Here is a 24,105-nt window from a genome sequence, read left to right on the forward strand (position 1 = left end):
GTCTTTTGGTTTTTGTTTCTAATTATTTATTTATTTTTACTCAGATATGTGGGAAGTCAAGGAGAGTTTTAGTAGGGAGCTGGCATGGTTTGTTTTCAATTTAATGGAATCAGTCTGCTACGTTTGAAAATGGACTACAGAAAGACAAGTGTAGATGCTGGGAGACTTCTTTGAAAATTATTGCAATAACTCAGGCAAGAGGATATGGTGGCGCTTGAATAGGTGTTTCCTCTGGCATGATCATTACTCATCTCGAATTTGCCCTTTAGACAAAACGTCAGCTAGTAGCTATTTTCCCCTTTTCTGTCTCTTGGAAAAGTGTGGATGTTTTCTCTTCATTCCCATGCACGTTCCCACTTTGGCTGTGGTATACACGTGTATTGACAAGTGAGGTATGGTATGCCTTGGACAGCCTAGAGCATTCTGACTTTACACCACCACTTTTGTTAAAGTCGTGCTTTTATCTTTAAGTTATAGGTTATTGTTGCCTCACCTGTCTGGTCTAGATAAGTGCAGCTGGACATTCAGCATACAGGATTATTTCCTTGATTATCAAGGTTTCTTCAAACCATCCACTCCATTCGGAGGATACAGGAGACCCAATTAAACCAAAAACAAAATTAAAATGCATGGCATCGCTTCGAAATCCCGCTTTATGCCTTAATTTAACTCTCAACCTGAATTGTCTTTGCCCTTCCACATTTCTTTTCAGATAGTGACAACACAAGTTAGCGTCTTAAAAGACACTAGTCGGGGCTTCCCTGGTGGCGCAGTGGTTGAGAGTCCGCCTGCCGATGCAGGGGACGCGGGTTCGAGCCCCGGTCCGGGAGGATCCCACGTGCCGCGGAGCGGCTGGGCCCCTGAGCCGTGGCCGCTGAGCCTGCGCGTCCGGAGCCTGTGCTCCGCAACGGGAGAGGCCACAGCAGTGAAAGGCCCGCGTACCGCGAAAAAAAAAAAAAGACACTAGTCAACCTCCCCAAACATTTCTATCTTCGATTCTTTAAATATTTAAGATCCAAAATTTATTCTTCAGCCCAAAACTACCTATTATACTACCTCCTCCCCAGGGTCAGATTCATCATTTTTGGGGAGAGGGCAAATAGAGATAGTGTTAATTACACATGGCACATAATTTAAAGGCCAAAGGTTCTTTCATTAGCATTTTTTATTAAAATGAAATTTGCATAACGTTAACCATTTTAAAGGGAAAAAGGCAGTGAACGTGATGCAATTTCTGTTCACATATTAATGAATACAAGAAGACTGTAAATGCCTCTCCAGTAATATGGAAATCCCCATTGGAAATATAAGTAGCACCAATGGGAAAGTTTAAAAGAAAATAAGAAAGAGACAAATCCCCGTATGAGGGAACTTAGTTATGTTCCAATAATACCTTTTAACAGTAATTAATTCCTGAGGAATTGCTGAAAACTGCAAAACAGTAATCATAAAAAGTAATAAAACATGTTTTGCATTACAACATGTTAATACCTCTGTCAAGAGGACAGGTTACTTTTTTATATTCATTATCAGATCTTTTTTTGATTGATAGTATTTAAAAAGGAGAAAGCTTTCTTATAACAGCAGATTCCCTACAATTTCGCATTATACAAGATTCTCTTAGTCAGAGATATGGCAGACATATTCTCTCGGCTATTTGAGAAAAAAAGAGATGGAATTGGATGATTTTTTTATGATGCTTTTGGTCATAAACATGTTGTTTTCTACCCTCCTTACTATCTTACTTATTGCTCTCTGCTCCTCCACGGCGACATCCCCACCGTTATATTGACAGCTTCTTCTCACAAATACCGTGTGAAGGCACACTACAAAGTTGGTCGTAAATGACTGACACATGAATCCATACACAACTGTGAGATGAGTCTTGTTTGGTAACTGTTCTTCTGATTTGAAACCTGTTAAAATAAAATACAATAAGGTAATTGTATAGAACAAACATAAGGAATGTTGTCCACTGTCTCCACAATGCTGAAATAAATTGGTAAGGATACTGGTGAAAAGAGTCTCTGAAGTGTACGTATCATTGAAAAAGGAAACTTGAATTTAGATTCTATTTGTTTCCAGTGGTAACAAAATAACCTTCATTACTAAGGCATAAAAATGACTCAAAAAAATTTTAAGAAATACTACTAGTTGCATAAAATTAAATAAAACTGACAAAAAAGAAAAACTATTTAACATTCTATAGACAGTTCTTTACTTCTCTTTTAACCTTTTACCTAGAAGTATATTTATCAAATGAAGCAACAGTTTAGGGAAAATATTATTGGGTATGTTTAGTGAGTAGACCAAGTTGAAGCGTTCTTGCTAAAAGTTATTTAGAACTAAGTGAAGAATCATTGATATCAAAGCCATTTAAAGGCAGTTCAAACAACCCTATATTTTTAATGCATCCTGAAGTTTGCTTTGTATTGCAATATAATGAGAAACGATTATGAGAATTACCATGGGTTAACAGAAGCACGGCTCTGTTCTGTTTGCTCTTTAGTCTCCTAAAGGAGCAGTGTTAATTATTCAGTCAAGCTCAGAGGGCATCACTGAGCCTCAGTATAAAAGCTATGGTCTGGTACTTTTCATCCTGTACATCTATCTCTTCTTGGCTCTGGAGTTGGAGGATTGAGAGAATTCTTCTATTGAAATAACTAGACTAAGGACATGAAACAACTTTGATCCAGCCTCAGGGAGAATTCTGACCAGTGATCTTCTCCAAAAAATTTTCTTGACCTCTAAGAGATTTTGGAGTATGTACAGAGCCAGATTAAATTACTGTCACCAATGAGTAGTTACATATCAAAATGTTAATTTGGACCTACTCTTATGACTTTAGAGAGTCCACTATTCGTTTTTTAAAACAGAAAAGAAAACACAAGACAAAGGGCTATAGAAAAGTAGGAGATATATTTTGTCAAGATTCTTTGTTAATAAATTCACTGTGCTTTGGCTAGTGGAAGTGAAATAGTTAAGTGGTATTAAAATCAAAATGTGATAATACTCAGTTTGTACTATTCATACCCGATGGTGCTTGTCAGAAGCAAATGAAAAGCTTCTCTGTAAACTTCAAATTCATTCTACAAACATTTAAGAGATAATGTTAAGTGCATTATCAAAAAAAAATCAGATATATCGATATGAATAAAAATTAGAAGAAAAAGATAATAGAAACAGATACAAATGAGTATATGACACTGGTATTATCAAGCACAAATGTTAAAACAACTATACAGTGTATTCTAGGAGTTAAAACACAATACTGAGAATGTTAGAAGAAAGCTAGGAATTATAAATAGCAACTGGTAGATTTGAGAAATTGTAAAACTGAAAAATTCATCAAACTAAATTAAAAGCTTAACTGAGGCTTTCAGTGGCAGTTTAGCTACAGATGAGGAAAAATAAATGCTGCAAGATAGGTGAGAAATAAATACATAGGTTACAGGGAAAAAAAGGATAAAAATATAGGAAAAAGCAATGAGACATATAGGATATTGTGAATGGGTCTGTAATACATTTAACTGGAATTCCAGAAGAAGGGAATAAAGTCAGGAAGGAAGCAACATCTGAAGCATGTGGCTGAAAACTTTTCAAAGCTGAAAAAAGACATCAAATTTAAAACATATATTACCTTCAAATAGCTGACATTTCAAAAACAACAATAAAAATAGAATACATTATAGTAATATCTCTGAATGCTTGAAAGAAAAAAGACTATAAATTGCTAATTTTATACTCAAAATATTTTTTAGAAAATTTGAAATAAAGACAGTTTTAGACAAGCACAGAAAATCTGACCTTAAAATTTCAACTCTAAAGGAAATACTAAAGAGTATTCTTCATATTTAAGAAAATGATTCAAAATGGAAGGTAAGAGAGGCAGAGAGGATTAAGAAGCAATGAAACCCGTAAATATGTGGGAAAATCTAATAAACTGACTGCATAAATCTATATTGTTTTCTAGGGCTATACTTTTATTGAATCCAAGATGCCATCAACCATTGGTGTACCATTTATTTAATTCTGTGAAATAAATGCATTCGAGATGGGAATTTAACAGAAAACCCTGCAGAAGCTGGAAAACAAAGGACTATTTTGGTGCAGGAGTAAATGAAAAATAAAACTGCCAAACAAAAAAGAGTAACAATGAAAAGTGCATTTCTCAATCTTGCCACCAGGGGGAAGGTGGGAGGAAAAAATTATACCCCCTATGATGTTGAGCCACAAGCTGCTACTCGTACAATTTTTCTGTCTGAACCTATAACAGTATACACACACACACACACACACATATACAAAACCTCTACTGGAGTGTTTAATTTAAGTAGCCTCAGGTTTGTGGTGTTCCTCTTTGACTGGCAGAAACAAATGCTACGCTTTGACAGAGCTCAATTTTAGTGCAGGATGACAATGATTATAAAAGACCAGCAGTGGTAAGACATTTGCCAATTTTAGAGATACTAAAATGTGGGAAAATATGGGCCAGAGTTAAAATACACAAAAATAATAGCATGTAAATTGGGGAGGGAGTATACAGAGTAAAGAAATACTCTAATATTTTATATTGCCCAGGAAAAACATGAAAAGGCCAATTAATATTAGACTTTGATGAGTGAAGACTGTATGTTGAAATCTCTAGAGTAACTGCTAAAATTAGTTAAAAAGTAAACTCTAAATTAACATAAGAAAAGGTGGAACAATAAAAAAAAGTTCAAAAAAGAGGAAAGAAAGAAAAGAAAAAGTACATTGAATGAGCCTGAGCCTGCAAGATATAACAATTCTAAACTATATGTGCCTAATAATTTGGCTTCAACACATCAACAAAAATGTTTACAGAGTTGTGAGTAGAATTACAGTGGAAGATTTTATTATAATTCTCTCAGTATAAGACGAAGCAAATAAAAACCAGAGAACTGAGAAATCCCTGGTGGTCCAGTGGTTAGGGCTCAGGATTTTCACTGCTGAGGGCCTGGGTTCAATCCCTGGTCAGGGAACTAAGATCCTGCAAGCTGCACTGCATGGTGTGGCCAAAGAAACAAACAAACAAAACCAAAAACCAGAGAACTGCAGTCACACTGAGTATGTTCTCTGACCACAATGGAACTAAACTAAAACCTAAAACAGAAGGATAACTATAAACACACAGATATTTCTAAATTAAGAAATACATTTCGAAGTAACTCATTGGCCAAAGAACAACTCACAATGAAAATTAAAAAGTAGTTTGAACTGAATGAAAATGAAAATACACTAAAATTATAGCCTTAAATGTACACACTTGAGGAAAAAAAAGGACGAACTTCATGAGTCCACACAAGAAGTTAGAGAAAAAGTAGCAAATTTGGGGCTTCCCTGGTGGCGCAGTGGTGGGGAGTCCTCCTGCTGATGCAGGGGACACGGGTTCGTGCCCCGGTCTGGGAGGATCCCATATGCTGTGGAGCTGCTGGGCCTGTGGGCCATGGCTTCTGAGCCTGCGCTTGCGGAGCCTGTGCTCCACAATGGGAGAGGCCGCAGGGGTGGGAGGCCGGCGTACGGCAAAAAAAAAAAAAAAAAAAAAAAAAAAAAGTAGCAAATTCAACACAAAGAAATTGAATGGAAGGAAATGATGAAGGTGAAAACCAAAATTAATGGGGAAAAAAGAGAGAGAAAAAGACACAGAGGGAGAAAGAATCAACACAGCCACAAGTTCTTTCTTTGAAAACTACACCCAATGAGATTGATTAAAAAAAAGAAAAGAAAAGAAAGAAGAAAGCACACACACACACATATGCAAATACACATACCAATAATAGAAATTGAAAAGGGGAATATAATTTCATATTCTGCAGATATTAAAGAGAAAATGAACGACAACTGCAGTGAGGAAGACTTCAACACTTTGTGAGAGTTAATTTCATGTGTCAACTTTACTAGCCACAGCCAGATCAAACATTATTTTTGAGTGTGTCATTTGAATCAGTGAACTAGACTCAGTAAATTAGACTTCACTCCCCAACGTGGGTGGGCATCACCCAATCCATTGAGGGCCTAAATAGAACAAAAAGGCAGAAGCAGAAATTTGTTCCTTTCTTCCTGCCTGACTGTGTGAGTGGCGACATCTCATCTCATCTCACCCTCTCCTGCTCTGGCACTGGGTTTTACACCGTTGGTTCCCCTGGTTTTAAGCCCTTCATACTTGGACTGAAGCTCATACACTACATGATTTCCTGGGTATCCAACTTGCAGACAGCAGATTGTCGGATTTCTCAGTCTTTATAATCATGTGTGAGCTTATTCCTCATAATAAGTCTCCATATGTAAATTCTTCTTCATTGTGTGTATATTAGTGAGTACGCATACAATGAGGAAAAATTTATAATCATGCAAATGTTCATATGTCTAAAAGAGCTTTATAAAATGTGAAATGTGGGCTTCCCTGGTGGTGCAGTGGTTGAGAGTCCGCCTGCCGATGCAGGGGACACGGGTTCGTGCCCCGGTCCGGGAAGATCCCACACGCCCTGGAGCGGCTGCGCCCGTGAGCCATGGCCGCTGAGCCTGCGCATCCGGAGCCTGTGCTCCGCAACGGGAGAGGCCACAACAGTGAGAGGCCCGCGTACCGCAAAAAAAAAAAAAAAAAAGTGAAATGTGGTTGCTTTTAAAATTAATAATAATAGCATGTATCACACATTTACTACGTGCAAGATGCTGTGCTAAGTGATTTTACTTTTATCTCAAAATCCTAAGAGGTACGTACTATTTTTATTCTCATTTACAGGTGCAGAAAGAGGGGTGCCATTAGATTAAGGAACTCATCCAGTTTCACACAATGAGTGGGCCAATCATTGACTCAAGCTGAGAACTGACTTCAAAGCATTGCTCTTAAGCACAGTTTTACACTGAGTCACAGTGATTGCACCTTCCTGGGCAGCTTCACACACATGCCCTCCTAGTAAGAAAGCTGAGGGAGCACTTGTGTTGACAGCTCGAGATGGCCATTCAGCTCTTTGTGACTCTTCAGTCCTCCTCTACCCTCTTGTTTTCTTTTTTTCTCCTGGCTCACTCTTTCTCTCTCCCCATCACTATGTATCTTTTTCTCTCTCTTTCTTATTATGGCCAACAGATCAGATTCTTAACTGCCTGACATGCTCTCACCTCTCTGAGGAAGAGTATGAAGCTTTGTCTCTCCAGATACTTACAAGTTAGACAACAATATTGAACCATCGTCCCAGAGCCATGGTTCTTCAGTCTGACGGCGAGAAAGCCCTATCCAAAATGAATGGTCAGGTTGGGAAGACACTTGCCTAGATATAAATTCCTGTAAGGAAACATAAATACAAATACAAGTCAAGGAGAGAGAGAGAGTGTGATAGACAGAGATGATAGAGATAAAGAGAAGATACAGAAACAGACTCTTGGAGATTTTGAGAAACAGAGATTGAGTCACCTTGGTGGAGGATGTACACATATACTGGCGTCAACTTAGACAGAAGTGCCAATTCTGTCTTGACCAATTCTCTGTCTTGGCCAATTGTCTTGGCCAATTCTTGAATGCCATTGAGTGTCTCAAAAGTCGTATCTCATTTCTTCAGAGTCGTATTGTTTAATTTTCCAATAAAGAATGCATCCTTAATGTCAACATTGCACGGCTTGCATTCAACCTACCTGACAAAATCCAAGGGTGACAACATATCCTAGGCAATGTTCATGGATGACAGGCCACCATCTTCTCCACAATTTTAACAGAAAATATAAATTTACATGACCTTAGTCAAGAAATGCTTCTCAGAGTGAGATGACAATTTTAAAGTATTTAGTCCCACTGCATGAGTTATGCATAAGTAATCTGGGGGTTAAAGATCATATGTGAATTGCTGACAAATATAGCACAACATAGCGGCAATTACGGGAAGGTCTAAAAGTCAGACAGACTTCCAATCCTATGCTCTTTTTTTAATCATACATCTACTTCCATTAATTTTTATGTGAACTGTAACTGTTGGGTAAGACAGAATAGAAACAAAAATATTGAGAGTAGTAAAAGTAAGTATAGAAGTTATAGATTGTTTAGATTTGTAGTATAGAATGTTTCCTGACTATTAACCCCTTCTCATGGCTCATCTGAGTTCTATCCTTCATTCAAGATGCATCGTAAGTTGCACATTTTCTGTAAAGTTTTTATGTCCGTGGGGATCTCTCCCTGAATTTCTATGACACTTGTGGCCGGTACGAGATATCTTACTTTTAATACCTGAGTTGTTTCTATTTTCTCACAAATTATTTGAGCACTGCTAAAACAAGCCTACTTTTTAAACCTCTTTGCCTTTCCTAGTATATTGCAAGGAGTAAATGATTTATAAATGTATATTATCATAGCTGCTGTTTCTCTCGGTAATTATGATAACAAGGGGAAGATTTTTCTATTTCACTCCACCACACTTACAACCTGAAATCCAAGGCCACAAAAATGAGTAGAGGCCTGACTATTATGGTCAATGTGCAGTTGTGCTTAAAGGATTTATTTCAAAGTAAAATGTGTTCATATTTTAATTAATTAATTACAGAGAGAAGCATATATTATGCACTTTACTCACTTAATGTATGCTATTATTATAATCATGGAGGATATGTAAAATGACTTTCTTTTAGGGAAAAATCATCATTACCTGGAACCTACCTCTATTTTTCTGTTCAATATAGACCACAGATAATTATAACTGAAATCTACACTTACCAACTCTTTTAAGCTGTCTATCTTCAGGAGATTAGAGCCCAGTTGCAAGCACCGTCTTTTACATGTATCCCAGGAATCTAATGATGTGCTAAATAGATAACAGCTATTCTGATGTGTGATCCAGTTAGGGGGACAAGAGCTAGAAAGAACTCCTGGAAATAAAAGATAAATACAATGAGATTCATACTATATCAATTCCCTCTTTCAGTGCAAGTACCATTCATCCTAAGGACACTTGATAAATAATCAATGAATTACCATTAATAGATTTCATTTTCAATTCAAACTATATGGGTACAACCTTACAGAAGAGGCTACATTAAAACCCCTTATTCATTTACAATTAAAAAATGAATTGAGTGGCTATAAACAGTGTTTTAGACAGTGAACCCTCCTTTCCTTCTTGACTTGTCTTCCATTCCTTCAAAGTCAGACCAGAACTCCTTTTCTCCATGATAACTAATAAATCAATTCAAAATCAATCACTGAGATATACAGTAATTTCATGTTAACTTATTTTACAAGTGTGAGATCCATTTCAGAAAGCAATTTTCCAAATAAGAAAAGTATAAGAGCAATCATTCACATTATAGAGTAATGTGATACAAATAGTGAGGAGGTATGTGTCCAGAGATGGAAAATTGAAGTCAAAATATTGTCATAGTCAATAATGATGCAATTAGAAATTGAAGTTTCGTGTATATAAAATTATAATTAAATAAATGAACTTGCAGGATTAAAGAAAAACAAATTTAACCAGAGTTTACAGAAACATATCTATTAGGTTTATTTCTTTTGTAAATGTTTAATTCTTAGCAACACTTTCCTTTTTCTATCCGTTTTTCTTTTCCTATGTCCTATTTTAACTATATCATTTTAAAATGTCAATTCCCTAAGGGATGAGAACACTTTTTGTTCCTTCACATCAAATTATACAATCTCCTATAAGCCTAAATACATAGCCTGTGATAAATTAGTTACTGATTTTTAAAAAATCCAACTAAGTTGGAGATTCAACTAAGTTCATAAGGTATTTATGATATCACTTTATATATGACAGGGGACATATTTTACTGAGACAATACTGCTGTGGGCTTTCCTTGGATGCACAATCACCACACGTAAAAGTACTTTCTTCACCCGTTGCTCCAAACCTTAGCACCAATAATTAACCCTTCTGAATCAAGGACTTTATTAATCTTTTAATTCTTCCTTGCCTGTGGTCGTGAGAGCCTTGGTAGGAGCCACATTCTCTTCTAGAGATGGTTGACTGTGGTTCTCTTTATTTCTTGATTGAAAGCTGTTATCCTTCAACAGGTTGTTCCCTGAACTGGGTCTCCAGATAGCTTCATATACCAACAACAATAGTAATTACAGAAGAAAAGGTCATTTTGCTATGTTTGAGAATTAAAATCCCCAAAACCATATTTTTGTTGAAATGTAAAGGGATACATACTTGATTAGTGATAGATAATACATTGCTGATGGAGAGGTAAAGTTAGATCATAGATAGATAGATAGATAGATAGAATAGATGATAGATGAAATATATGGAAAAAAGAAATAACTTCCATGAAGAAGGTTTAATACAAAAGAGAAAAATGAAGCAAATGGAATACAGTCAATTGGTACCATGGATGATTTGAAAGAGTAATAAATCTTCTATCTTCCTTCTATTATTTAAAAATGAGAGTTCCTTGAGAACCTGCCTGGTGCCTATAACATAGAATGTACTCAATAAACACTTGCCTATTTAAGAAATCTTTCATATAGCCTCTTTGAAGGTACAATAATACTTTATTCAATTTTGAATGCATGAGCAATAAAATCTATGGAAATTTATTCATCCGTCACAAAATAACTAGTTAGTATTTGATAAGTGCCTCAGGTATTTCCTGATATTATCCAAAGGAGTTTAGAGTAAAGATCAGGTATAAAACAATTTCCTTAAATCATGAGACATAAAAAATAGCTTATAGTCTCTTTAGAGAATTTATTTCATTAGGAAGATAAGCACCAATTGTACTTCCTTTTTACCTCCTCTGGTTTGCTTTCATTAATTTATCCTAGGAATTCCATAGCTTTGAAACCAGCTATTCAAGGAGAGCATGCAGTTAAGAGTATGAGTTTTTAGGGCAGATCACCCAAATTTCTAATCATGGTCCTACCAATAACTAGTTTATGACCCTAGAAATAAAATGAGAACTAATAGCGCCAATTCAATAGGGTCAATATACAGATTCAATTAGATTATGTTACGCTCTTAAAAGAGTGCCTGGAACAGTATAAATGCTTATTAAATGTCTGTTGTTAATCTCTCCCACCAATACTCACCCATGGTACACAGCACCACAGTTATCACCAGCATTACCAAGCATAAAATTCCCAAAGTCACAGCAATGGGACGCCAACGAGGGGATGCAGCACAAAATCCTGAGGCACCATAGGGAGCAGAAATTGAATAAAGAAATTGGATGATGGATCACAGAGCACTTCAATTCTACAGTTCATCAAAATCTGATATCCAGATAAGCTAGTCATGTAGGATTAGTCTGAATTTTTCTCCACCTTTAGCATACCTCTTCAGGTTCTGAAACTTGATATCTATGCACTCCTAATTTCAGCTCCACATTGATGTCTATAGTTCTTGACACTACCAGGATTCAAGAAATCCTACCTATTCTTAAAAGAGATAGCTTAATGTAGCAGAAATAATTCTGGTTACTAAGGGTAATCTTTCCCTTTCACTTACTTCTTGCACGTCCTTGGGCAAATTACTTCCTCTGTTTTTCCATTTCTCTTTGTGAAAAATTAGGTTAATAATACCTCAAAGGATTATTATGGGCATTAAGTTAACATATGTAAAAGTACCTAGCTTAGGGACTACTAACACATTATAGGCAACACAATTTGTCCACACACATCTATAAACACACACATGCCTCCCTACCTCTTGCATCATCTAGTTTTTCCACTCTTCCCCATCGAGTTGCCCAAGAAAAGAATTGCATAAGTGACAAGAGGAAAATGATTGTGCAATGGGAATGAACAGAAAGCAGAAGAGAGTAAATTCTGCCGTCAAAACCTGTGAATAATCTCCTGATAACAGGAAACTCGCTTTATATTAATATCACCACTTAAAAACTGAGAATAAGCAATAAAAGCATTTCAGAGAGTTGTCAAATAGGGGAACCATAGAGATTAAATTGCTCATTCAGTGAAGAGAGAAATCTTTTAATGCCCTTCTCCAGATGTCACCTCTTTTACACTATGTCTAAGACTCATGTCCTGATGATGGGATCTTTTTGGCTAATACATATATATTTCTTCACTGGCATACAAAGAACTCCCTTTTGTTTAAAAAAAAAAATTCCAAATCGATCTCATTACCACACACACACACACACACACACACACAAACAGGCTCAGGATTCTAAACCCTATGAATTCTGACTTCCCTTTGGCCTTTTCCATAAAATCACAAGTTGTTTTTTCCATCTTTTCATTCTTCTCATTCTTATCTCCAATATCCTGATGTTGTTCATTTACACTTCTGTGTTTCTTTGACCTCTATTCTGCAATTTACTCTTTTCTGTCAAATAAACAAGCCACTCCTATTGAAATTCTTTCAGCTTTGCATCTCATCACACTTATTACCCACTTCTTATTTTTGAAGTGTCTGTCCCTATAGAACAGAGAAATTGTGAGTATTTTCTATCATCGTAATAATTAACTTAAACATAGTTGACCCTTGAACGACACAGGGATTAGGGGCACCGCCCCTCCCCAAAGTCAAAAATCTCCATATAACTTAGAGTTGGCCCTCTGTATCTCAGTTCTTCCATATCCACAGTTTGGAATCCATGGATTCAACCAACAGCAGATCGTGTAGTACTGTAGTATTTACTTTTGAAAAACAACCATGTATAAGTGGACCTGTGCCGTTCAAACCCATGTTGTTCAAGGGTCGGCTGTATTAATGAGTAGTCACCGAATGGTTACCAAAAGCCTTAGTGCACGTTCAAATTATCTTCAGTGACTCCTGAAAACCTTTTACAATATATTAATAAAAGCCCAACAAATCGCAAGTCTCTCCAATTTTTTCCACTTCCAGTTTTAGTTGATGAGAATGTAAATGTTGAAGTCAGAAAGAAAAAAATATACCTTTCTCTGAGACCACAGGTTTCCTGATGATATTGCAAGAGCTGAAGTCCAATTGAGTATATCCATCTTCATCCAAATGTTCTATGGAAGAATGGTGTTCCATTGTGCTATTGAGTTCCTGAGTTGCCTCGGTATACGAGAGCTCTTTCTTCTCTTCTCCGAAGACAACTGCCTGTGGGCAAAAGAGGACCTATGAGTCAAGTCAAGTGGGGGAGGCATTTACTAGGCTTTAACAAGTTGAGCTTAAGCAGTCCAACCAGATACCCAAAAGCAGGAAATGAAAAATATGCAGTGGTAATTTCCCACTGGTACCTTTAGATCCTGTTTCTGAGACGGATGATTCTTAAGAAAATTATAAGGTAGCACAATAGATAGATCTTTGTTTCAGATCAAACATAAGAAAAATGAAACCATTAATGTCTTATGCCGCTTTCAGTATTCTCACAACCGAACTGGACATCATTAATTGACTTGGCCTATGTAAACTTAAAACAATTTTGGTCCCTTGAGTTCACCAATACTTTGTTACAGCTGTTCATGCATTCATGTACTGCTCTTTCAGTAAACATGTATCAAATGCCCATCTTTTCAATTGACAGGAGGTGGGGATAAAAGGATAAATGATACCTGTGAAGAAGCTTATGGAGTAAGGGAGGAAACCCACAGATAGGTTCATGAAGGATACCATAAGGAGGTACATTGTTGTAACAACAGAGAGAGGAAACAAATCTCTTTGGGGCTTGTCAGAGATTTATAATACAAAGTAGAAAATTATTTATTCATCAATGACTATGAGCTAAGTACTACCTATGGTACGTGTTTTCTTATACAATCTCAGTTTTCCAACAAGTCTATGAGATAGGCACTATTAGTCCTATTTTCTGTCTTAAGTATAGTTGATTTACAATGTTGTGTTAGTTTCTGGTATACAGCGAAGTGATTCAGATATATATTTTTCATGTTCTTTTCCTTATGGTTTATTACAAGATACCGAATACAGTTCCCTGTGTTAGACTGTAGGACCTTGTTGTTTAGTCCTATTTTCAAAGGACAAAACTGAGACAAAGAAATTTTACTCCCTTGCTCAGTTTTAAGAAACTAATAAAAATAATGAAGCAAGGAATCAAACCGAAGTCCACTCTTACTGCAAAACTCATGATCATTTCTGTTATGCTACCCTGCCCCCTTCCCCATTCTGTACACTTATATTGCAAGTAACAGCTTATGGAGAATTCTGGAACTGAAATACTATGTTAAATGCTTAATGTTTCCTCTTTGCCAATTTCCACAGTAATACCCAAGTTAATGAGATATGGAAAAACATTTATCATTGCTAGAAACTAGAGAGGTACCCATCTGTTCACAAGACTTCAAAGCAAGCAGAATGGAAGAGACTACTGGCTGTTGTCAAAGATAAAACCAGACACTCATTCAATGTAAATTGATACAGTGTCTATGGAGAACAGTATGGAGGTTCCTTAAAAAACTGAAAAGAGAACTACCATATCACCCAGCAATGCCACTACTGGGCATATACCCTGAGAAAACCATGATTCAAAAAGAGTCACGTACCACAATGTTCACTGCAGCACTATTTACAATGGCCAGGACATGGAAGCAACCTAAATGTCCATTGACAGATGAATGGATAAAGAAGATGTGGCACATATACAATGGAATATTACTCAGCCATAAAAAGAAACGAAATTGAGTTATTTGTAGTGAGGTGGATGGACCTAGAGTCTGTCCTACAGAGTGAAATAAGTCAGAAGGAGAAAAACAAATATCATATGCTAACACATATATATGGAATCTAAGAAAAAAAAATGGTCATGAAGAACCTAGGGGCAGGACAGGAATAAAGACGCAGACGTAGAGAATGGACTTGAGGACATGGGGAGGGGGAAGGGTAAGCTGGGACAAAGTGAGAGAGTGGCATGGACATATATACAGTACCAAATGTAAAATAGCTAGCTAGTGGGAAGCAGCCACATAGCACAGGGAGATCAGCTCGGTGCTTTGTGACCACCTAAAGGGGTGGGATAGGGAGGGTGGGAGGGAGATGCAAGAGGGAGGGGATATGGGGATGTATGTATATGTATAGCTGATTCACTTTGTATAAAGCAGAAACTAACACACCATTGTAAAGCAATTATACTCCAACAAAGATGTTAAAAAAAAAAAGTTGGTGAGGACAGATTTCCTTCAGTAATACGATTATAACAGAGAGGAGGGCCCAGCATAAACTGAACTCAACTTCCCCAAAACAAAGGACTATCGACTTTTTAAAGGCTGTGCTGTGCTAAGGGAAAGGCACTGAGTGGTATTAAGAGGGTTAATCCATGTGACTAGACCATGCGGATTTGTTCATTGGTGCTTCTCTGGAAGAAAAACAAGCTTCTTCATCCTTTGGACAGGATACACTGTTGCGTATTGCAGCAAGGTTGTGCCCCACTGAAGCTAGGGCCCTACCCTCCCATGGGGACTGGGAGAGGGCAGGTTATCTCCCTAACTAATTCCCTGTTTGCTTTCAGAGATGGTTCTCAGGACCCTGAGGAAAGTTTTAGGTGGTAGCTTTACACCTCAAAGGGCAGAGAGAGGATTTTATTTTTTTAATTTAATTTTATTTTTTTGTGTATGTGTGTGTGTTTTTTAACATCTTTATTGGAGTATAATTGCTTTACAATGTTGTGTTACTTTCTGCTTTATAACAAAGTGAATGAGCTATACATATATCCCCATATCTCTTCCCTCTTGCATCTCCCTCCTTCCCACCCTCCCTATCCAACCCCTCTGGGTGGTCCCAAAGCACCGAGCTGATCTCCCCGTACAATGCAGCTGCTTCCCACTAGCTATCGGTTTTACATTTGGTAGTGTATATATGTCCATGCCACTGTCTCACGAACAAACAGTAAATTCTCCTGGCAGCAATGAACTTTCTCAGGCAGGCATTTTAAAGGGATCTGGGATCATTCCAGGACACAGCCTTAAACTGCTAGACGCCATGTTAGAGTTTGTCAAATGTCTTAGTGCAAAGGTTTGGATGGAGTTGTTCTGTTCCAAGAGTTCTACAGTTCTCATTAATACGTATCGACATGGAAGAGAGGTCAATGAAAAAAAGTAAAATTCACCGTCTTACCTAGCCTGCCACAGAAGTTTTACTAACTTTTCACAGGCACAAAATAGTGGTGTGGATCTAATCTCGACCTCCATCAGACATCCAGTTAGATAATGCAGCCCTTGGGAAAGCAGAGGAGAGCTGGAAAGAAAGGGATTTTTTTCTCAGAGTGAATAAATTGGCTTAAGGAAGAAAGGTCAGTCAACTAAGTAGAACTAGAGAACAGGAATGAAGGGAGCACCTTCTAGGCAGTAATAAAAAGCTTTTTACTATTGATTCAGACACCCCACGCACAATGGGAGAATCTTTATGTAATAACTTTTATTTTCTTTGACTGCCGTCCTCTGTTTAATCACAAACCTACAAAAACAACTGACTCTCTAAGTTGTCAAAGAAAATTTTCAGTGAATGTAAACTTTAGACTTCTCTTTTGTCCAGGACTAAAACAATTAAACAGTGATCACACAAATCAATGACAAAGTAGGAAAAATAATCCCTCAGCATTTTAAAAGGCAGGAGGGGGAATTCCCTGGTGGTCCAGTGGTTAGGACTCAACACTTTCACTGCAGGAGCTGCGTTCGATCCCTGGTCGGAGAACTAAGATCCCGCAAGCAAACCTCGAGGTGCAGCAAATTAAAAAAAAAAAAAAAAAAAGACGGCAGGAGGGAGTGGGGAAAGACAGTTTGCATATTCTGAGAAAAATACCCCTGGTTAAACAGTAATGTAAGAAACAGGTGAAAAACAAACCAATCTAACCAACCAAACAACAAACAAAACCCAGCAAATAACAATTAACTAATTCACATTCTCAGCGAGATTTAATGAAAATTGCATTTATACAGCAAGTTTTTTCTTCAAAGAAAAATGAGAAATCTGAGAAAAGTTCTTAGAAGTGAAAACACGTTTTATAAGCTAAAAATACAATAAATTGAATCAAGAGTTAGATTGAATATTGCACCAATAAAACAACTTAAAAAACTGCATTCAGTACCGCTGAATTAGCCTGGTCATGCTCTCATTTCTACATATGTTAAACTGTTGTTAACGGTAGTAATCTAGTTAATCTATCCCTCCCCACTACCCTTCCCTGCTAGTAACCATAAGTTCATTCTCTGTTTCTGTTTTGTAAATAAGTTCATTTACACCATTTTTTTTTAGATTCCACATATAAGCGATGTCATATGATATTTGTCTTTTTCTGTCTGACTTATTTCACTTAGTATGATAATTTCCAGGTCCATCCATGTTGCTGCAAATGGCATTATTTCATTTTTTTAATGGCTGAATAATATTCCATTTTACATATATATATATATACCACATCTTCTTTATCCATTCACCTGTTGATGGACATTTAAGTTGTTTCCATGTCTTGGCTATTGTAAAGAGTGCTGCAATGAACATTGGGGTACATGTATCCTTTTGAAACATGTTTTTCTCTGAATAAATGCCCAGGAGTGGGATTTCTGGATCATATAATAGCTCTATTTTTAGTTTTTTTAAGGAACCTCCATCCAGTTCTCTGTAGTGTCTGTACCAATTTACATTCCCACCAACAGTGCAAGAGGGTTCCCTTTTCTCCACACCCTCTGCAGCATTTACTGTTTGTAGATTTTCTGATGATGGCCATTCTGACTGGTGTGAGGTGATATCTCATTGTAGTTTTGATTTGCATTTCTCTAATAATTAGTGATGTTGAGCATTTTTCATGTGCCTCTGGGCCATCTGTATGTCTTCTTTGGAGAAATATTTAGGTCTTCTGCCCCTTTTTTTGACTGGGTTGTTTGTTTTTTGGGTATTGAGCTGCATGAGCTGTTTGTAATAATTTTGGAAATTAATCCCTTATTGGTCGCATCATTTGCAAATATTTTCTGTGGGTTGTCTTTTCATTTTGTTTATGGTTTCCTTTGCAGTGCAGAAGCTTTTAAGTTTAATCAGGTCCCATTTGTTTATTTTCGTTTTTATTTCCATTACTCTGGGAGATGGATAGAAAAAGATATTGCTGTGATTTAGGTCAAAGTGTGTTCTGCCTATGTTTTCCTCTAAGTTTTATATAGCAAAATGATTTGGATACATATATATATGTATATACATGTGTGTGTGTCTATATTCGTTTTCTTTTTAATCTTTTCCATTATAGTTTATTACAAGATATTGAATATAGTTCCTGTGCTATATAGTAAATCCTTGCTGTTTATCTATTGTTTATCTATTTTATATATGGTAGTGTGCATCTGTTAATCTCATACTACCAATTTGTCCCTCCCAACCCCTTCCCCTTTGGTAACCATAAGTTTTTCTACTCACAGACATTTTCTATGTCTGTGAGTCTATTTCTGTTTTGTAAATAAGTTAATTTGTACTATTTTTTAGATTCCACATATAAGTTATATCATATAATATTCTTTTTGATCACACAAACACATCAAGTTGTTCCTGTCTCAGGAATTTTGCGCTTATACTTTGGCTAATATGCTTTGCCTTGAGAACTTTGCATGGTGGGGTTTTTCTTGATAATTAGATCTTAGTTCAAATATCACTCTTCCTGGTAGGTCTTCCCTGATCATTCAGCCTGACGCAGAATATGACCACAGCAGCTCTCCATCACACTGAATCACATCAGACAGCTTTTCGTTTTTTCTTTGAAGTACTTCACGCTATTGGAATACATCTCATCTGTTTGTAGTTAGACTCGCCATATCTCCATGTTTGTAAGCCCCATGAGTTAGGAACCTTGCTTGTTCATTCCTTGCTCATTCACACATATATCCCAAGAACCTAGACTAGTTTCTGATTTATTGTAGGTTATCAGTAAATATATGTATAAAAGATTAGGAGAAGTAAGCAAAAATACTTTAAAAATAATAATACACGTACAAAATATATATAAGTGCCTACCTATATTATAGCCTAAAATTACCTAATGCTATTGTCTGGTTCAGCTTATAAACTCCAAAAGGACAAGCATTCTGTCTCTATAGGTATTCTATGCCCAATGTCTAGACCAGTGTCTTAACGGTCCTGTCTATTGGGGGAAATAGGCAAGAACACTAACAATTACACTTCTTATGAACTAAGAGCTAAACTGTTGGTGATTCCAATTTCTAGTCCCAAATCACACCCAAGTTGTCTTTAAATTGACTGTGGAGAGCAGGGGAAAACAAAGAATGGCGGGTGTTATTTTCAAGTGGGAGGTGCTTCTCATATGCATGTTTGTTTGTTTGTTTTAGGTTACCTGTGGCATTGTCCCTGTATTGGCCAGTCATGTTTTGGTCAAATACGTTGACTATATTTTCTTTTTTTCCTGTACCTTTAAACTCTGTATCGTCTTTAATAGGAAGAAAAATATAGCAAAATGTGATGCAGTACAAGCCAAACAGGAAAGTGTCTAGACTGTCCCAGTATCAATACAACCAGAGCATCCCTGATTTTACTTGTTTTTTATCTGGGAATTTAGTACATAATTTTATTGAACCCATAAAATATTTGGAAGCTATTCACCTGGTATATTCTATTCATTTATTTTTAAAAGTGGAAACAACCTGAGATAAGGCAATTGAATTGCAGAGGGGGAAAAAATCTCCAAGTTACTGGCAGAATTTCTAAATTCAAAGTCCAAATTCTAGCTAATGAATGAACCATGTCCCTCCTGATTCTGTCACTGGATTAACTGAGTGACTTTAGATGTATTGTTTCATTTTCTCTGCTTGTTTCCTCACCAGCAAAACGATGATGGGTCTTTAAGCCCAGCTAGTATCCTTGGATGGTGAATAAGAAAGGTATAGGGTAACTAAAAAAAGAAAACAGAGTTCCTGTGGGGTGTGATCTGAGCTGAGTCAATACGAATTCATTAAAAAGATTTAGCAAAATCAGGCAGAAGTGAATGAGATGATGGCGCCATCTGCTGCTTTATATTATGAATTTCAAGGCAAATTAGAGGAAGTTATTCTGTTTTATTCACTTGTGAGTAAAACGGAAGCATTTCTGCAGGGTGGACCTGACTCATAATAAAAACGTGACTTTCATTCTGCTTAAAGGCATCTGTATTACTTTATTCCTGAGAAATTGTAGTTGTTGGGAGTTATTCTATTGTGAGCAGCCGTTGGATTCCTTCAATAATAACCACATATGTTTACTATACTTTTAATTTTCAGTGTGTCATAAGTTCCTGGAGAGCAGGAAACTTGTCTTGCTCACTACAAATTCCCAGCATCTAGAGTAGCGCTTCACATATTAAATGAATGAATAAAATTGTACATATGTAGCTATTTTTAATTTGCTTGTTTTCTTCCTGCACACGAGACTGTAAGGACCCTAAGGATAGGCTCTCTGTATGTTAATTACTGCCTACTCTGTTAGGACTAAAGAAAGAGAGCATCTGGGTGAGAGTTGTTAAATAAGTGAATGTGTAACCCCAAAAAAGTGAGAAAAATTTCTAATCCACATCTCTGTCACAGCAAATTGGAATAACTCGGAGAAAGTAAAATAGCCTGATACTGTTATTTTGATATTTAGGTTACTGAGGTATATAAGCAGGTGTTTTAAAATTATATATTAGGCATCCTACTTCATTTCCAATATATAACCCACATGCTTAATAATATGGGCATAATATTGAGAAAAAGTTGTCTATTTATATATTTTTTAATGTTTGGGGTCTGTTGTAAATAAGTAAAAGACTTAGTGCTGTAGAAGCATATCCCAGAAAAGAGCTTAGCAAACACATATATGTTTATGAATATATTCAGGTTCCTGCTATCTGTCTTATAGGATGCTTTACTAAGCTTAAATTATGTATATTCTCTAAGAGTAGAATTATAAATCATCTGTCAGCTGTGCTCTTAATGGGGTAAAGAACTAGGGAAGAGCTGAGGCATGTGGCTCTTCACTGGAGTATAATGTGGACCACTAAGTTTAATGGGTTCTACAAACAGCCGATTTAATAATTTTCAAATCCACTGAGATTTCCTTATGGTTCAGGTACAAGTCAAATACTTAATACTCCTACTTAAAATTCAGTGTTTTCGCAACTGTGCAAATGCTCAGGACCATGTACTTCTCTCTCATTTTTAAAATTTGCTCCCAGGAAACGAGTAGTTCATGAACTTTCTGGTTCATGGCATCCTTCATGGGTTAATACCTTGCACATCACTGGGATGACTGATCATGGAGGGGATTTTGGAAGTAAATATAGGTGCAAAGAAGGTACATTTGGAGACATTAAGGTATAAAGATCAGATATTTTAAACTTACTCATTTTACTTGCTAAGATTTAAAAACTTGAACAATACATGCAGGAAAGCATACCTATTCTGCTCATCTTTCCAAACCAGAACAGCCTAACTCTGTGAAATACTGTAAGATAATTTGGTATTTTAAATAATATTCACTTATATACCCTCTATTCTATAATAGAATACCATCTATGCTCATTGACCCAAATGCCCTGCAAGCCCTAATAAACTCAGAAAATCTCCACAAGGAAGAAACTGAAGAAATGCTGAACAATACTCTTTATGGTTCACGAAACAAGAGGCAAGTCAGGAGGTATTCCACAGGACATTATTTCAACAACAACAGCAAAAAAGAATCCTAAACAATGTTTATAAACACCATTAAACCTAAGTTAAGGAGTTATTTGGTCAATTTGCTGTATGAGATTAAGAACCTACTACCAAAAAGAGAAACACTCGTAGGACACTATAAATACAAGGAAAAAATGAACTAATAGAATAGTTAACATTTCTTGAACTCTAACCGAATCCTAGGCACTACATGAATTATTATATAAACATTATCCCATTAAATCCTCATATATCTATGACCTACTAGAAATAAAATGAAGATCTATGAGCTACTAGTGTTATTCCTATCTTTCAGTTAAGGTAATCAAGCTAATAAAGATGTTGAGTAACTTTCCTTAGATAACAGAGATGTACAAAACTGGGATTTGAACTCAGATAGTCCAAATTCAGAGTTCATTCCCTTAATGAGAAATAAACATGGCCTAAACAGTCAGTTATTTACATCAGGGGTCAGCAAACTCTTTCAGCAAGGGATGAGAGAATAAATATTTCAGACTCTGTGGGTCACTTACAGTCTCTTCTGCATATTTGTTTTAATAACGCTTTAAAAATGTAGAAACCAGTCTTAGCTTTCAGGGCATACATAAATAGACTGCAGGCCAAGGCTGTAGTTGTAGCCCAAGGCTGTAGTTGTAGCCCTTGTTTAAATAGTAACAAGCAAGGATAAGAATATTTATGTCTTTGGGATCAAGCAGCAGTCTATAAACTGAGAGATATATCCCCAAGATAGATCAGATTAAGGTAGTTTCCTCCAAACCTAAGGTTTAGGAAGACACGTTGCCAACGTCTGGAAGAATTGGAGACAGAAATAGTAAAAGTGACTGAACAATGACTCATTGGCACTGTCAGCTTGGCTAAAGAAGATAGCTCTGGGGCTTCCCTGGTGGCGCAGTGGTTGAGAGTCCGCCTGCCGATGCAGGGGACACGGGTTCGTGCCCCGGTCCGGGAAGATTCCACATGCCGCGGAGCGGCTGGGCCCGTGAGCCATGGCCGCTGAGCCTGCGCATCTGGAGCCTGTAGTCTGCAACAGGAGAGGCCACAGCAGTGAGAGGCCCGCGTACCGCAAAAAAAAAAAAAAAAAAGAAGATAGCTCTGTTATCAACTTTGAAATTTCTATACCAGACACAGAGGCAAGAAATTCATCTTCCAATCTGGACTAGATTTTTTTTTTCAGCCTAACATGTTTTTGTTCAGAGATATCAGTAGTTCCAACAGAAAGAGAAACTAAAGTCCCTAATTACAAAATCCTTCTCTTGGACGTTTGCTCAAAGCCAAATGGAGTAATAAGGACCGTGCCACCTACAAATTGGCACTTGCCATCTACCTCTACAAGGTTTAAATCATGAGCCACAGCAGGTGCTGACCTTCAACACCCCTGAAAGGAGTTCAGGGTGGAGATCAGGAAGGAGGCCCTCTGTGCTCTGGGAAAAATGGGCAGAACAGGTTTTTAGATAGTTAGGTATTTTCAGGAGAAAATTTTATGAGCCCAGTTCTTGCATCTCCTCGTACCTAGAAAAGCACTAAAATCATCAATGGTGTCGTCTGCTCCTCGTGACAAGCAGCCACCCTCTGCCAAAATGTGTGCTTGCCTGCACGTCCCCCCTTCACTAAAATTGTATATAACACTGACCTTCCCCCCTACTTTTTAGGGGCACTTTCTCAGAGCTATCTGAAATGTCGTCCCCTAGGACGACATATTCATTTTGCCCCAAATAAAACTTAACTCACAACACTCACGTTGTGCAATTTTTTTTTCCGGATTTACCTTCCAACCTGACAGATACAAACAAACAAAAACAGACAAAATGCATGAACCAGCAGTTTTCAAAACACTGGATATCAAGCAACAAAGCAAGACAATGATCTATGAGAGATGGAAACAAACAAGGTGAGTGCCGGGATTGCCCCAGTTTACCACACTTGTGGAGTTTGCAGGCCACACACAGGGAAGGGGAACTGAGGAGATTACTGGGAAATCCCAGAATTGAGACAGACAAAGGCAGCAAGTGTTCAGGCGAGAGTACGAGAGAGGAGAGCTGCACAGAGAGAGAACCCCAGAGACCTGCAGAGAATCTCCTACAGCTCAGAGCATGAGTGTGAGGGAGTAACCAGAGGGCTTGGAGAAAGAACCATCAAAAATAAACAAAGGGGTTTTGTTTCCAGTAAAGTGGCTATTTTTACTTATTAATTCTAATAATTTGTAGATCTGGGGGGATTTTCCAAGCACTTAATGATAAAATCTGCAAGCGATGACAGTCTTATTTCTTCATTTCCAATCTTAATATCTTTTAATTCTTTGTCTTATCTTATTTCATGGGCTATAGCAACTTTACTGGATACAAAACCCCATATTCAAATATACGTTGTATTCATATATACCAGCAAAAATAGACGATTTTTTGTCATGTACAATAGCAAGAAAACTATCAATACCCTAATAATAAATACAATAATAAATGTAATAAAAATGTGCAAGAGTGTTATATTAAAGGCTCCAAATTACTGTGCAGAGAATTTTT

At 37.0% G+C, this 24,105-nt stretch overlaps 1 protein-coding gene across 2 annotated transcripts; it reads right to left on the reverse strand.

Annotated features, from left to right (window-relative positions):
- Positions 1–1,147: 1,147 nt before the first annotated feature.
- On the reverse strand, positions 1,148–13,066 carry CLEC7A (C-type lectin domain containing 7A). 2 transcript variants are annotated; one of them, XM_022577551.3, is made up of 6 exons: positions 12,884–13,063; positions 11,054–11,152; positions 9,937–10,065; positions 8,720–8,871; positions 7,185–7,303; positions 1,148–1,916 (listed from the first exon to the last, which is right to left on the reverse strand). In XM_022577551.3, the coding sequence occupies exons 1-6, from the start codon at positions 12,984–12,986 to the stop codon at positions 1,784–1,786; spliced, it is 735 nt and encodes a 244-aa protein (XP_022433259.2). In that variant the 5' UTR covers positions 12,987–13,063; the 3' UTR covers positions 1,148–1,783. The 2 variants fall into 2 exon arrangements, with proteins under 2 accessions (XP_022433259.2, XP_022433260.2); XM_022577552.2 differs by lacking the exon at positions 9,937–10,065 and having other exon boundaries at positions 12,884–13,066.
- Positions 13,067–24,105: the final 11,039 nt, after the last annotated feature.

Source organism: Delphinapterus leucas, chromosome 11 (genome assembly GCF_059928025.1).
Source record: "Delphinapterus leucas isolate spDelLeu-1000000601 "Yukka" chromosome 11, BTC_Dleu_Yukka2, whole genome shotgun sequence".
In the NCBI taxonomy this organism is placed as follows: domain Eukaryota; kingdom Metazoa; phylum Chordata; class Mammalia; order Artiodactyla; family Monodontidae; genus Delphinapterus; species Delphinapterus leucas.

Excerpts from the sequence above, each read along its gene's own strand:
- CLEC7A (XM_022577551.3), bottom strand. The coding sequence starts at position 12,986 with ATGGAACACCATTCTTCCATAGAACATTTGGATGAAGATGGATATACT. Across the intron at positions 8,872-9,936 it reads CAAGGCTCTCACGACCACAG|GAGTTCTTTCTAGCTCTTGT; the intron begins GCAAGGAAGAAT and ends TTTTATTTCCAG. Across the intron at positions 7,304-8,719 it reads TAGACAGCTTAAAAGAGTTG|GAATTTATATCTAGGCAAGT; the intron begins GTAAGTGTAGAT and ends GTTTCCTTACAG.